The following is a 16,834-nucleotide window of genomic DNA, read 5'->3' on the forward strand; positions in this document are numbered from 1 at the left end:
TTCAGATCTTTCTAATTAGAATTTTATTTTCTTTTAAAAAAATTCTTTTGACTTTATTATTTATTAATGTCTCATAAAATTCTTAGTTTCTATATATCCATTTCTAATTTTTAAAATTATTTTCTTCACTGAACTTTTGTACCTCTTTTTCCATTGACCATTTTTGTTTCTTAAGTAGTTATTTTCATTGGTGAAGTTTTGTTACTCCTTTTCCATTTGGCTAATTCTGTTTTTTAAAGTTGTGTGTGGGTTTGTTTTGATAAATTTTTGTGCCCCTTTGACCAATGTTAATTTTTTTCCCTACAATTTTCTTTCCAAGCTCTTATTTCTTTACCAAGTTTTTCCTCTAACATTGATTTTGAAAATTAATTTTAGTTCTCCTGGGAATCTTTGTTGGATTTGCATCTGATTCACACCCTTTTGAGGCTTTGTAGCTGTTTTGAAATTGTTGTTTTCTTCTGAATTTGTCTTCATCTTCACTGTTTCTATGGTAGAATTTTATACAAAGAATCCTCACTTTCTGTAAGTTTGCATTATGCAAATTCTATTTCCCTGAAGGCAGGCAACAGGTCCCCTGCTGTCTGAGCACTGAAGCTTGTCTGTTTACAGGGACTCCAATCATTAAAACTAGACTGTGAGATGTAGAACCCAGGAAAAAGAGTCCCTAGACTACTTGAGGGTAGAGGAAATCTGCAGCACAGTTCATTTACACTGAGAACTATCTGTGAGCAGATTCTCATTTTTGGTGTTTGCTCATTTTTCCAGCTCATTTTTTTTTTTTTTTTTTTTAACTCTGTTAAAGTTGGGCTCTATTCCTGGGAGGGATAGAGAAGAGAACATTCTTCTAACTTTGGGCTTTTTAGTACTGCTATTTTCAGAGTTAGTTCTGGGGTGTGAAATTTTTGGTGTTTCCAACATGGTGTAAACTGGGGAAAGAAGTATGGCCACTGCCTTCCTGCCTCTTGCCCCCAGTATACCTGTTCCTTTAGGAAGTGATATCGCTCCACAGGGTCTCTGTTTTCAGAGGCCCTGGTCTTTTGACACAGGAAGTGATAATGTTCCTCAGAGTACTTTAGTACTGAAAGGGATACTGTTCCTCAGTTTACTTACTGGATGTGTTGCTGCCCTCAGTTATAACTGTCCTTAGAGCCCCTATTTTCTTAGTAGTGAGTGTGATACTGTTCCCCAGAACTTCTATTCTCTAAGTACTGGGTATGATACTGTTCCTCAGGACCCCTGTTCGCTTAGTACTGGAAGTGATACTGTCCTCAGAACCCCTATTCTCTTAGTACTGAGTGTGATACTGTTCCTCAGAACCCCTGTTCTCAGTATTAAAGGTGATACTGTTTCTTAGAACCCCTATTCTCTAAGTACTGGAAATGATACTGTTCCTCAGGACCCCTGTTCGCTTAGTACTAGGTATGATACTGTTGCTCAGAAGCCCTGTTCTCTTAGTACTAGAAGTGATACTATTTCTCAGAGTCCCTGTTCTCTTAGTACTTGAATTGATACTGTTTCTCAGAACCCCTGTTCTCTTAGTACTTGAAGTGATACTGTTCATCAGAACCCCCTGTTCTCTTAGTACTGGAAGTGATACTGTTCATCAGAACCCCCTGTTCTCTTAGTACTGGAAGTGATACTGTTTCTCAGAACCCCTGTTCTCTTAGTACTGGAAGTGATACTGTTCATCAGAACCCCCTGTTCTCTTAGTACTGGAAGTGATACTGTTCATCAGAACCCCCTGTTCTCTTAGTACTGGAAGTGATACTGTTCATCAGAACCCCCTGTTCTCTTAGTACTGGAAGTGATACTGTTCATCAGAACCCCCTGTTCTCTTAGTACTGGAAGTGATACTGTTTCTCAGAACCCCTGTTCTCTTAGTACTGGAAGTGATACTGTTCATCAGAACCCCCTGTTCTCTTAGTACTGGAAGTGATACTGTTCATCAGAACCCCCTGTTCTCTTAGTACTGGAAGTGATACTGTTCTCAGAACCCCCTGTTCTCTTAGTACTGGAAGTGATACTGTTTCTCAGAACCCCTGTTCTCTTAGTACTGGAAGTGATACTGTTCATCAGAACCCCCTGTTCTCTTAGTACTGGAAGTGATACTGTTCATCAGAACCCCCTGTTCTCTTAGTACTGGAAGTGATACTGTTCCTCAGAACCCCTGTTCTCTTAGTACTGGAAGTGATACTGTTCCTCAGAACCCCCTCTTCTCTTAGTACTGGAAGTGATACCGTTCCTCAGAACCCCCTCTTCTCTTAGTACTGGAAGTGATACTGCTCCTCAGAGTCCTTATTTCCTTAGTACTGAATATGATGCTGCTCTTAGAGCCCCTGCTCCCTTTAAACCGGAAGTAATTCTGTTCTTCAGAGTCTCTGTTCCTTTTAAACCGGAAGTGATTCTACCCCTCACAGGCCCTGTTCTTTTGAAGCCGGTAGTGATTCTGCTCCTCAGGCCCTTGTTCCCTTGGTACTACAGAGGACACTCTTCCTCAGAGTCTTTGATCCCCTTTAACTGCAAGTGATCCTGCTCCTCAAGTCTCTGCTCCCTTTTGAGTGAAAGTGCTCCTCCTCGCCCTTGAACTGTGACCAGGAAGTGGGTATAAACAATAGTGTTTCCCAAGAGCATTCTGCTCCTACATCATGAACTTTTCTGGAGTCCCCTGTAATGTCCTTGTGACCAGTTGCCAGATCTGACCTCTTCTGGCTTGAGGGCTGCTGTAGAAGTAGAGAGAGTTTGGCTTAACCAAAGCTGCAGCATCCATGTGGGCCCTCATGTCACAAATCTCTCTGATGACTTCCTAAGTCCTCTTGGGCTGAAAGAAGGCCTTGCCCTGACCTTTGTTTGGCCTTGCCACTGCAGAATTTGATTGGATGCTTTCTTTTTACGGTTGTGTGGAAGGGATAATTAGAAGAACTCAACTGAATGTTCCTTTACTTTGCCATCTTGGCTCTGCCACATACCCCCGTTTGGCCATACATTTTTTGATAATATCTTAATGCTATTTTGTCTGGATAACTTTTCATGTCTTCCATATGCTCATGCCTAATCCCATCTACCTTCTATCCTTCCTTAAGAGGTGACCTACAATTTTAGTACCACAGAAATGTTGGTATTCCGTGCTTTGAGATCTTAAAGCCTCCTATGAAGAATGCTAGTAGTTGTAAAGACGGGCCTTTGTTTGAAGAAGAAGGCTGAGGACATTTTATAGTTTCTGAAAGACAGTTTAATGTCTTTTCTTTCTCCTAGCCAATTCTGAGCCCAACTAATTGTCATCTACAATGTCTGTCCAAGATTTATCTCCTGATGGACCCACTTTTTGGGCTTTCTATTTGACTGCCTGTCTGGATAACAGGCATTCTTCATTTATTTACCTTTTGCTATGTGAATGGTTTGGTCTGAGTAATGCTTCTGAGTGATGATGGCTCTCAAGTATGAGGCTATGCAAGGTCCTGGGGCTCAATTCAGTCAGCACAATGTCATAAAGTCAGGGAAGCATCCGGAGGATCTAATTATTTATTCTTTCATTTGAACTATAGTGAACATCCTCCATGATAGTGGCAAATACTTTTAGGCAAATATTTGTATCTCTCTTCCATATCTTACTTGATGTTCATATTAAGAAGTTTTTCAAACTATTATTATCTCCATTGTTACATTTTTCAAGAAATTTTCTAAGATTTCAGTCCCTTGTTGAGGGGGTTAGGAGTAGGAGAATCTGTAGGACAGAACGACAAATTTATTATGATCTTGTTTCTATGAGTTTATATCTTAGCTATATATGAAGTTATATTAATGTTTAAAAATTATTCTGTAGTTTGTTTCTTAAATCTTTAGGAAACCCAGGTATTTATGGCCTGCTTTTTTCATTATGCCTTTAATGATTTGATTTGCATTGATAGGATAATCATCCCTCTTAGTAAGTTGATTTTTCTCCATTAATATTGACTTATCTACATCAAACAGCATAACCAAAGGAATGTTAAATGCTTGTCAAGTTGTATTTAGATTTGGCATAGGACTTCAAATTGTTTTTGTACAAGAAATAGCTGAAAATATTCATCCTCATGTTTTCTATTAAATTAATGAACAGTGTTATTCACTTGAATTTTCAAAGTCAATCCTAAAGACTATCAAATAGATCCAGTGAGTTTTCATTGAAATTTAGTAAAATCAAACCATTTTGATCCCTATAAAATTAGTCAGCTTTTCAAATTCATATAATATCTTTCCTTTTGGTAGGATATTCATTTTCCTTGTCTTTCTTCAAAGCAAACTTTCATATTGTTCAAAATGCCCAGTAGCTCTGAACCTAAGAACATTATCTTGCCTATTAAATAGCCATTTTATATAAATTGTGTTCATATTCCACTATCCTCCCAGTTTTCTCTTGCCTTCTAACTGTTTAGGTAATATGAACACTGAAAGAAAGTTCAGTGAACTTGAGTTCCTTTCTTTCTCTTTTATTTCCTTCCACTTAGGCAATTATACCTGATTTATCTTTTAAGTCTACTTCATCTCAGTACCTCCTCCCAGAGGATATTTTCCTTAGCATATATGGAGAGAAGCCAGTATTTACATTATTCTGTGGACAGTGCAAACTGTAGATCACTTTGATTCCAGTCTCATCTAAAGTTGTTCTTCAAAAACTCAAGTTTTGTATTTTTGTTTCCTTTGAAAAATCATTATTTCCAATTGCTAATAAATTCTCAGTCCAAATAGTCTGACTTTTTCAGTCTTAGCTTTTAAATTCATATTTAAAAGTGGCTATAGGTCTTCTGCCTTTGACTTCATCAACTTGTAAAAAAAATTTATCCATTGTGTCAGAAAGTAATGAGTCATAAAAGTCTTTGCTGGTTAGGTTTTCTCTCTGGTAGCTAATAGCAGGTAGAAGTAAAGAGAGTTTGGCTTAACCATTCACTAACATTAGCAGGTGGACAAACACAGCTGTGTCTGTGTTGCCACTATCACAATCACTGTTTCCACAAAAGAAGAGTAAAGTAGCTAGAGATAAACTATTTTACTTAGTTGCTTCTCTTCAAAAAAAAAAAAAAAAAAAAAAAGAGCAAGTGTAGTCATCCTATAGTACTTAGATAACAAGGGAAAAACCTTTTTAAGTGTAGAGAAAAAAATAGACTGGAGGGAATTGGAAAGAGACGAAATAACAATGTTTATAACTAAGAAAATACTAAATAGGTTTGTGAATGATGTTGACAGGTGATTTTATAGAGAAAACAAAACAAAACCTTCGGAATTTGACTGTAAGAATGAAAATGAGATAATGGTGATGCTTTTAACTTGTTAGTCTAAGAGATTCCTGAAGGTAGTGTCACAAGTAGTGAATTGTTTATGATTTAGCCAGTGGATGGAACAATTGAGGTCACTGAGTTATAGAGCCATAGTGAACTTGGGTTTATTGAGTTGCAAAAAGTTTTGTGGGACTACAGAAAATGTATGTATCTCTCCATCTTGATATTTAGAAACTCTTATCTCTTTAGCTAGACATTACTAAAGCACTGGGGCATATAAACAATTGGTACAAAGTTCCTTGAAGATCTTGTTTCTGATATAAGTACTGCAGCTTAATAACAACCTTGCCTTCTTCTAAGGTTTTCCTGGGGATCACTCTCATCTCTGCCTCTTAGCATCCAAGCAGATCTAAACTATGTCAACTGATGCCACTGGCAAGCCTAAAGCATAGGCGTGGGAGTAGGAAGAGAGAGGACAGAATGAAGGAAGTAGAGAGAAGGAAGTGGCAGAAATCAACTACCAATCTCCTCATTTTCCAAAGCTTTTCCTTCCTTCCCATTCCTGGGAAATAAAAGGATGTTTTTGACATGGGTAGTGTTTTAAAGGAGAATTCTCAGAAGATGCTCCTCAACTAAATTTAGGGCTCAAAAAAACTAAATTGGCTTAGACATTGTAAGTTGAAAGAAACTTTGAAGTCAGCTAGTTTAACTCTGATTTACATACAAGTGGCAGAGCCATTTACCGGACCAAGGATGAAGAGGTGACAGCACTAGTGAACCTCAACAAATAAAAGATCCAGAGTACCAAAACTGGCAAAGGAGCTATTATAGCAAGGATATTAGGCCATTTCCTCACTAATGGCACTGTATGGAAAGAAAAATGAAGGAGCATGCATGTCCCATTTTTACTTATTTTACACTTAAAGTTTAACCTGGTTCAGTGGGTGCTGGTTTATGGAAGTTTCAATAAAGCAGATTCAGACTTCATGTAATAATAATCTTCCTAACTATTAGCGCTCTACCAAAATACAGCAAATTGACTTGGCGAAAGTTTTTTTAAGCTTGAGTTCTTAAAGCAAAATGTGGATGAAAACTTGTGAGTTATGCTGCAAAAATACATTCCTGTTTAGCCACCATTTTGGATTGTTTCCTTTGAAATTCCTATCACTTTTGAGATTCTATAATTATGTGTATTCATTGTCAATTTGAGAAAGGTAGAACATGGGGAAGGGGTGTTCATAGAAGCTTAGGAGGACAGAGTTACCTCTCTACACAATCTGTGGGAAGAGGATTTTTTATTCTGTTATATACTTCTTTATTTTAGGTTTTTGTCATGATCTCGAAGAGACATGGCAGTTTAGGTTTTTCCCCAAGATTTGTTCTTTTGTCAAGGAGTTACCACTGTCATGAGCTGATTAGTAAATCAGTCTTATGAGATCGAGAATATAGGGAGGTAGTGATATATGGAGGTTGGGAAAAGTAGTGGTGATAAGGACTATTGAAGTTTCTCCTTCAAAATTGGTAGTAGGTATGGGAAGAAGGAAACTTTTGCTTGTTTTTTTTTTTTTTAATTTGTTTCTTTTTTTAAACAATTTGAACAGCATTCTTAAAAGAGGCCACAAGGAATTTCAATTTTTATACCATCTTCTATTATGTCTTTTGTTGTGTGTTAAAATCTCATAACTTTTCTATTTCTTTTCTATTTCTATTCTAAATATTTCTATTTCTATAGTCTGCCTGCAAAACAAAAGTAGCTGTTTAGTATAGTAATCTATAGAGTATCTTCATAGACTATTTTAATATTTGACACAAACTTTAATGTTCAGGAGTTCATTATAATGGCGCCTACTAGAGTCATTGGGACTTCAGCAAGTGAGCAGTTTTGTCATAAACTTGGACTTCCAGGAGTTTATAGCTTCCAGTAAAATGTTTTGCTTTAGGCTGAAATCTCATCTAAGAGGACTCTGACCAGAAATAATTGTTCCTTTATTTGCATGTTTTCAGAAGGGGAAAAAAGGGGTTATTTCTTAATGATGCTTTCTTGACATTAAAAATTAAATGGGTGAGCTAATGTTTCACAGTGCCTACTGTGAGTAGTGATTTTTAAATATAGTGGCTGTTTTCTTAAATGAATTATGTGGTTCATTAATGAATATTGTATTAGACCCACACATATATTCTTCTAATGAACATAATCAATATGACCTATTTATTCTTGACACCATTAGTGGGTGAAAGTTCTATCTATTGACTCCCAAATATATCCATGTGAAAAAGACTGATTAAAATTAAATTTTTATCACACCTAGAGTTGCATTTCTAGAGGGAAAGTTTTTTATACCTAGTTTGTATGATAGTTATTTGATCATTCTTTATTTTTAATTAATTTTTATAATTATAACATTTTTGACAGTACATATGCATAGGTAATTTTTTTTACAACATTATCCCTTGTATTCCCTTCTGTTCCGAATTTTTCCCCTCCTTCCCTCCACCCCCTCCCCTAGATGGCAGGCATTCCCATACATATTAAATATCTTAGAGTATTATTTGATCATTCTTTAATGTAATAGTAAAAATACATTTTTCCTATAATTCATCCAGTCCCATTTCCAACTGGAGCTCATGAATTAAAGTGTGCAATTGATAGATGACAGAAGCCAATAATATATTGAAGCATATTCTGTGAGTGAGAAGCTTAATAAGCTTTCTCTTGGTGTCTAGTGCAGTTCAGATGTGACTTAGGAATATTCTTGATCACTTTCCAGAGCAGAAAGTCATCAGAGTTTATTTACTTCATGGTTTGTTGTGAAGAAACAACTTCTTGAACTTTAAAGCCCTAGATAAAGAGGAGTTATTTGAGCTATAAGCATAACTTGTAAGTTTGATACATACTATGTGAGAGACAATAAGGTATGGTGGATAAAGAACTGTCTTACAAACCAATTGGTTTGGGTTCAAGTCTACCTTTGGCATATGACACTGGAAAAGTTACTTTTAATTCTCTACTAACACTTTGAGACAATAAATTACAGAGAATGTATTGTAGAGGAAATTTCTTTACCTAGGAGCTCTCTATATCAGGTCCATAAAGTATCAGTCTAGTGGATAATATCAACATAAATCTATCTTTATGCGAGAGGCTTATATCTAATGTATGGTGCCTGAAATGAGGTTTTTTTTTTTTTTTTTTTTTTTTCCCTTACGGTATTAACTTATTCTTTTTCTCCTTCCTTAGGATGCTTCAAACAATTAAAGACTGGTTCTGGTTGGAAGAATTATGGCTTCCTCCCACAATGAAATGGTCAGATCTTGAAGATCATGATGGACTTGTCTTTGTAAAACCTTCTCATTTATATATAACAGTTCCCTGTGCTTTCTTATTGTTGATCATCAGATACTTTTTTGAACGGTAAGTTTCATGTGAGTATGTTTGGTTTTCTCTATCCATTTATTTTCTTTGTTTGAAAAAAGTATTAATTTTATGAAAAATAACTTTTAGAAAGATTTTTTAACTCAAAATTGCATCAATCTACAAGTTCAGCAAGAAGGAAAAACTGCAAAGCATTCAAAATAGGAATAATAATTAGCATTTGAGATTTGCAAAGTACTTTACATTTTATCTCATTTGATCCTTATGACAGTTCTGTGAAGTAGGTGCTATTATTATCTCCATTTTATAAATGAGGAAACTAAGGCTGAAGAAGATTAAAAATGTATGGATCACACAATTATTACATATTCAAGGTATGATTTGAGTTCAGGCTTTCCTGAATAGAAGTACAGTGTTCTATCTGTTTTGCCACCTAGCAATGTAAATGGCATTTTTGTCTCTAAAAGGCATGGATTTCACATTTTATTGCAAAGGAAAGAAAGTTTTATATGGAATATATATATATATATATATATATATGCATATATATATATATATGTATCATTATAGGGAAGAACATATTAGTATTGTTACATTTTTTCAAGTATTTAAAATCATTTGTTTTTGTTAAATCAGTTTAATATTATTTACTACATATAAATATACTGAAAAAGAGCCTCACTTTTCTGTTAGTCTGAATTTATATAAGCCCTTTGCTTTGTGTAAGTGACCAGATGTTCTGCATTGCTTGGATAATTAGTTTTTTCTTCAGTATAGCTTCAGTTCTACTTCAGATTCTACTTTCTTGCTCAGCAACCATTCAGTTTCTTAAATTAAAATTATGCTCTCTTAGATTATCAAGAACCTGGAATCAGGAAGGGAGACAAAGTGATTAAAAATATGATGTATGTATTTAAGATTGTTTTCCCTCAACCTTCAGTTAAAAATTTTAAGGACTTCTGGTCCAAGATTAGCATTTCCTTTCAATATACTCTGACATTTCTATGGCTTGTCAGAAGCACCTTAGCATGTATTAAAAAATATAATAATAGAATATTTATAGCTCTTTAAGATTTATAAAGTGCTTTACAAATATGATCTCTTGTTTTTCACAACAACCTTGGAAGATGGATACTGTTATTATTCCAATGTTAAAGATAAAGAAACTGAGGCAGAGTTTAAATGACTTGCCCAAATTTGCAATTAGTATCTGAGGAAGGTCCTATTGACCCAAGATCTAATACTCTAGTCATCTAATTGCCTAATATGCCCTGATTTAAGGTTGATTTACGGTACCTAAGTACAAGGACCTACAAAATAAACTAGGTAACCCATGTTAAAATACTGACCCTTGAGATTCCAAGCAAAAATATCAGGAAGAGCTGCTTTATCTTTTACGAATTACGCACTATTTCCATGAAAAGAAAAAGGAGGGCAGTCAGCAATCTATCTTTAATACTTATTTATTTTCCTTCATTTTCAAAAGGCTAATCTCTGTCTAACTGAAAAGATTAATTATTTAAAGAGAGGGTCTGTGTTCTCAATAAAGGCTTGTGGGACTGCATTCTACAGGGGCAGCTCTTGCAGAATGAAACTGAATGGAGACCAGTGCATTTTATAGTTATCAAAACATAAGAAGACTTTTTTTTCCTCCTGAAAAATTTGCTTTAAAGGACCCAGATTTTAAAAATCCATATCCATTACATTTTCAACCTTCTATGTGTATGCATATGACAGAAGGATCAAATTTATATTATGTACACATATATACACAAATATTTGTACATGTGGATACTTATTTACATACATACATGTATAGTAAGTACACACACATATAGGTGTGGGTGTGGTAAAGACTTCTAAAATTCAGCAATATCCTTCCACTTCACACTTATTTTTCTCTCTCCATAGAGGTGTTTTAAAGAAAGCTCTGTATTTTCCTAGTTCTGCCCACTTCACTCAACATTAGTTCTTGTCTTTCCAGGTTTTCCTGAAATCCACCTGCTCATCTTTTCTTACAGAACAATTCCATTACATTAATAATTTATTCAGTCACTCCCCAATTGAGAGGTATTCCCTTGATTTCCACTTCTTTGCCACATAAACAGAACTGCTATAAACATTTTAGCACAAGTGATTCCATTTTTTGGCAATCTCTTTGGATACTGACATAGTAGAAGTATTGCTGGATCAAAGTATATGTACAATTTTATAGCCTTTCAGGCATAGTTGCAAATTGCTCTCCAGAATGGCTGTATCAGTTCACAATTTCAACAATGCATTAATGTTCCAATTTTCCTGAATCCTCTCCAATATTTATTATCTTTTTCTGTCATGTTAGCCAATCTGATAGATATGAAGTGGTACCTCAGAGTTGTTTTAATTTACATTTCTCTACCAGCCAATTTCTTGACTTTTAACTTTATGTTACAGTTAGGCTCTATTCCTGGGATAGAGGAAGAACTGCTTGAAGCTTCAGCTTTTTGTGCAGCTGTTTTTTGTGCTAGTTCTAGGCAAACATAAATTTTCAATTCTTCCAAATTAGTATGATCTAAGAGAAGGTTAGGTTGCTACTTTCCTAGCCAATACTCTGTTCTCTGAGAGATCACAAGCGCTCTTTTCCACTCTGGAACTGTGACTATGGCCCCCACTTCCCCATGGCTACAAGCTCTGGCAAATTAGTATTCTTCCTCCCCACTACTGTGATCCAGAACTGTGATGGATCAAGTATTGAGCAATGATGGAATAAAATCCTACATGTAGTAGCAGCAAACAGACCCCTATAATCTCCTTTTTTACCAGTTGTCTGATCTCCTCCCCCCCCCCCTCCCATACTCCGTCTCCTGCCCTTACTATGTGGGCTGAGGGTTTTGAAAGACTCAGTTGCCCCCAAAGTCTGATGTTGTCTTGCTGGCATATGGTCTATCTTGTTCAAGCATTCTTTATACTGAATTGAGGTCTACGCTTACCCTGGGGAGACAAACTTTTCCTGCCAACCTTTTAAGTTGACTTGGGCTGGAAAGTTTTACCCCATCCTTTTGAGGACCCTGCTGCTCCAGAATTTGTTTTGAGGGATTATTTTAATGTTCTTTAGAGTGAAATTTGGGAAAGCTCTAGTATGTCTCTGCCTTTTCTTTACTATCTTGACTCTTTCCCCACAATCACATTTTTAAAAAGGAATCATGAAAGATAACTACACAGATCATAATCTCTAACTTTATTGTATTTGTGCTCTATTTTTCCTACCTGTGTAACTTCCCTTTTCCAACTTATATATAGTTGCCAAAGTGATACACTTTTCATCTATCTATATCAAAGGTATTTTTCTTTTTTTCTAGTTCTGAATTCTTTCCTCACCTTTTCCTTCCTACTCCCTCAAAATTAGAAGGCAAGAAAATTATTATACAAAATGGTATTCTTAGATCATCATTCCGACCATTTCACTGCTCTGTCCAAGAAGATTCGGTAGCATCCTTTTGTTTATAATATCAACACTCTTGTTTGGCATTTGAAGCCCTTCACTTGGTACCTGGAATATAGTAAGCTCTTAATAAATGTTTTTGACTGACTGACTGGTTGTGTTTCATATATCTACACGTGTATATATATGTATGTATATATATATATATATATATATATATATATATATATATGTATACATATTTATCTCTCTCATCAAGTAATCTCCTTGCAACCAGGATTTCAAGTCCTTACATATAACTGATGCTCAATAAATAATAATTACTTGATTGATTGATTGATCAAATCATACAATCTACCTCCCTTTCATCACTTAGCTTCCTTCTTTCATAGTCTTAACACACTTCTGGAATGCCTTTCTTCCTCATCACTGCTTGTACTTCTAATCTCCTTAGAAAGCTTGGTTCAAGTACTCTCAGATCCTTCCTAATTCTGCTTCTCCTCCATTACATCATATTTACTTTGTTTAGATTTTGTGCCAACCTATTACATCTCCCAATAAAATTCAAGCTTTTGAGATCAAGGGATATTTTGATTTTACTTTGTGTCACAGCACCTTAGCAAAGAGCTCAGCGCATAATAAGGACTTAATAAATACCTGGTCAATGAATTAGTTTAGTAGAATGTAAATATGCATTCATATAAACATAGAAATTGTGATATATGTTTACATCACCCTTAACCACAAAATAACTCTCAAACTCACACTTAATTTTGTAGGCTTTTTAGTTCCCAATATATGTTGAAGGTAGAAATTACTGAAATAGAAAGTTATATTATTATATTTTCCCATTCCTCCAAGAAGTAATGTAATTATTTATTTTAATTCCCAGACTTGCACATAAATATATTTTAGATTGCCATAAATTGCATTTCAAGATTGTGTTTAGTGGTTTTTTTTTCCTTTTTAAGCTACTAGCCTTGTGCAAATCCTGAAATATTTCTTTTTCTGCACTTCTGTTCTACAGTCTTTTGATCCAGGCAAAGTCAGCAATATTACAAATAAATGACCAGCCTTTTAGTAGAATCAGAAAATTACAATTACACTTTTTTAGTGTCTTTAAGGGTTAAACTCTTCATTTTCTTTTCTTTCATATTCTTACAGGTTTATTGCCATACCTCTAGCAAAGACTTTGGGCATAAACAAGAAAATACCAAAGAAAATTCAGCAAAATCCTGTCTTAGAGAATTTTTTCATCCAATCCAACAGGCATCCTTCCCAAGTAAGCATATTAATTCATTGCAGATAGATTTTGGATTAGAAAACTTCAGCCTTAATGTTTTAATCAGGCATCCATAGTTTACCTCATCTGCTTAAGGAATCTGTTCCAGTTGACCTGCGAATGATTTGATTCATTTGGACTCATTTCATTATCCTGCTGACAAGGCACATGGCATACAAAACAAAATATGTAATGATAGATTAATGTTAATAGTTGATTTAACATAAATGCTAACGATTGATTTAACAAAGAACTCAATGTTTAAGGTCAGTATCTTTAATAGTAAGAAGGTAAGTTATTTTGATCAAAAGGGGATATCCCTAAAACACAATTAACTGGACCCTATCCAAGATTTCATGCCTTTGATTTGCAAAGATGTCACAGAAGCTTATCTAAACTTTGAACTAGACCTTTTATGATATAGGTTCTGTGATTTCATCTATAGTAGAAGAAATCCATAATTCTAGAGATAACTGACTCTACTGGTCACCATGGATATAGGTTCAGACAAAATAACTTTAGGAATTTTCTAAATTCTTATATAAATCTGGATTATGATAAGACAGATCTTGAGCTAACACCATTGGTCTTTAAGCAGGATTGACTTCTTTTCATCAAAAAGTGACCTGCTGAAATGAACCTGGGACAATTTTGTTTACCAATTTGCTTTAGGATAGCCATAGTGTCTTGAACTATCTTTTAATTTTGATGGATTATTTGAGGGTGATAAGGTACATTGGATGATGGTTTGGTTTCTAGTTCACATATTCTTTAAATTCTACTAATATAAATGAAAATATATTATTATAAATTAGTATTTGCTAATTACCTGTATTTTGCTAATTGTGTTGGCAATACCTCTTTATCAGATGTTATGAGCAGTAGGAAATATTCATTTAAGTTCTGTGACAGTCAATAGTTAAAATATTTTGTTGTTGTAATTGTGTCATTTTTCAGTTATGTCTGAACCTTCCTAATCCCATTTGGAATTTTCTTGGCAAAGATACTGGAGTAACTGTTTCCCATTTTCTTCTTCAGCTCATTTTACAGATGAGGAAACCAAGGCAAACAGAATTCAATGATTTGTAATAAGTCTCCCAGCTAAGTTACTAGCTTACTAACTTGTCTGAGGCTAGATTTGAACTCACAAAGATGAGACTACCTAATTCCAATGCCCTATCCAGTTGTACCACCTAGCTGCCTTGGCTAAAGGTGCTAAGTTACTATAAATGCAAAATTTGACTCATTCAAAGATGTTTTATGTGGAAGTTCATTGTAAAACTCCGTATGCAAGGCAATCTCTTAACAAATAAGTAAGTTGGCATATACATAAAATATTGAAGCAATGTGCATCATCCTAGCTATTAAGACAACAATTTCTTCATCAGGTTATTAATGGAAGGAATCATTGGCTTCTTGAAGGCTATAGCAGTGAATTACCAACAAAGTTCTAGCTACTTTTGCCATACTTTTAGAGAATTGTCTGGCAACACAGACTTTGCTTTCCAAGGTATAGTCCAACTTTAAAAACTGGAGAAGCTCATTACCAGCAAGTTGGTCATGGAAATTATAAAATTTGGTCATATCGAACCATGAGGCAAAAGAAAAATATTTAGGTGTGGGTTTTTTTTTTTGTTTATTTATTTTTAGTCTATCTAATTCAAATAACCTAAGTCAGGCAGAGGTGTTTCACTCCAACTTTAGTTTATCATAGCTAAAACCAACAAATTGAAACAATGAAAATTGATGTTTTTTTTTTTTTGAAAGTGATAACTACTATTATTAATTCTAATGGTTGTAGACAATGAAATTACTATCATCCAATGAGAGCACAGTTTCAGTATGTATCAAGAGTCCTTTGGAAGTATTCTAATCTGGCTCTGAAGTTAGTTTTAGGTCATTCTTATTAGGAAAAAATGACTTCTAGGAAATGTGTGATATTGGTTTAGTTTGTAGTAGGGTGTTAATACTTGATTACAAAATGAGGCAAACCAGTGGACAGAATTATCTAAGTCATAACCTTCTTGTGTTTAACTTCTCAGTTTTAATTGAGAACTATATGAAATATCAATTTCACATATTTTTTATTATTGCAAATGGTCATGTGATAGATCATGCCAATTGAATGTAATTATATATCTTTTAAGAGGGAAAAAACCAAGTAATCTATCTAAAGTAGAATTTATTTCAGATGTAGATTGCTTTTTTTTTAGGATCCAGAATCCATTTGGAACTTAAAAAGCTAAGTTGATCATAACTTTAGCATAAAACATAAAGGGGAATGTCATATTATCAGATATTTGTTCTACTTACTTGACTTTAAGCTATATGCCAACTCTAAAACAAATTATTTAAGATAATGAATTATAAACAAATCTGGTAAATTACATTCTTAGAATCTGGTTTGAATAAGTGAAAATAAACATAAGTTATAAAAGTAAAACTTAGTGAGATAAATAAATTTGCTATCAAAAAAAGACAAAAATATTTAAGATTTTAACCAAAGAAAAACTTTGCATATCAGAAGAATTGATCACACAATAGAGAAAATGTTTTCAAAATGAGCATACTGTTTGTAGAATTACTGAATTTTAGAGCAATGTGTGACTTTAGGAATTATTTAGCCCAATTCCTTCATAGATAGGAAAGAGTTAGAAGGATTCTCATTTTATTAGGTCACACAGCTGGAAGAGCCAGTTATAGAACTTGAATTTTCATGTTCTTTCCATTATACAATGTGACTCTTTTCAGTGAAGAAAATACACACACACACACACACACACACACACACACACACACACACACGATATGCAGTAAAATTAAGATAGCAAAATAGTGTTTACTGCACATAGTCTAAATTATTTGACAGTTCAGCATGATTTAATATAGCTCTAAGTAGCATCATGGATAATATATTGAGACTCAGGTCCTATAACTTGAATTATAATGGAAAGAACTCACTAGTATTCCAAAATCCTAAAGAATACTGATTAGTGGTAAAAATAAATAGGGCCAAATAGAATGCCATCAAGAACATGTAGTGGTGTATTGTATATATAATTTAAAATGTTCAGTGGAAAAGTACAAGGGACTAATTGATACCATCAATTTATGTTATGAAATCAAAGCACTATTTCTGTAGCATCAGGTTTTATATATATATATATATATATATATATATATATATATATATATATATATATATATATATATATATATATATATATATATATATATATATATATATATATATATATATATATATATGTATGTTTGGTAGTGAAAAATAACTATAGTTTTATGTCTTTAGAATTTAGGAAGACAAAATAAAGTAATCCAATAGCTTATAATAAATGACCTCTTAATATATTCATACACGGTATCCAAAAGAGATTCACAATATGTCTGCACATTAACTTGGAATATGTTATGTAGATGAAACTGTCAGTTTTATTTATAGGAGGGAGAGTACAAGGTTATTTGTTGGGTGTGACCAAAAGTTTTGT

At 34.1% G+C, this 16,834-nt stretch overlaps 1 protein-coding gene across 3 annotated transcripts in view; it reads left to right on the top strand.

Moving 5' to 3' along the window:
- CERS3 (ceramide synthase 3) overlaps positions 1 to 16,834 on the top strand; it is a 93,344-nt gene that overhangs the window by 15,032 nt on the left and 61,478 nt on the right. For 2 of the 3 annotated variants that reach the window (XM_074295028.1, XM_074295029.1), the window contains 2 exons: positions 8,491 to 8,664; positions 13,211 to 13,328. In XM_074295028.1, coding sequence (XP_074151129.1) covers positions 8,492 to 8,664; positions 13,211 to 13,328 — 291 coding nt within the window. In that variant the 5' untranslated portion in view covers position 8,491. Of the gene's footprint in view, positions 1 to 2,382; positions 2,599 to 8,490; positions 8,665 to 13,210; positions 13,329 to 16,834 lie in introns of those variants that run through there. The other variant, XM_074295030.1, reaches the window with a different exon arrangement.

The sequence above is a fragment of the Sminthopsis crassicaudata genome, chromosome 2 (assembly GCF_048593235.1).
Source record: "Sminthopsis crassicaudata isolate SCR6 chromosome 2, ASM4859323v1, whole genome shotgun sequence".
In the NCBI taxonomy this organism is placed as follows: domain Eukaryota; kingdom Metazoa; phylum Chordata; class Mammalia; order Dasyuromorphia; family Dasyuridae; genus Sminthopsis; species Sminthopsis crassicaudata.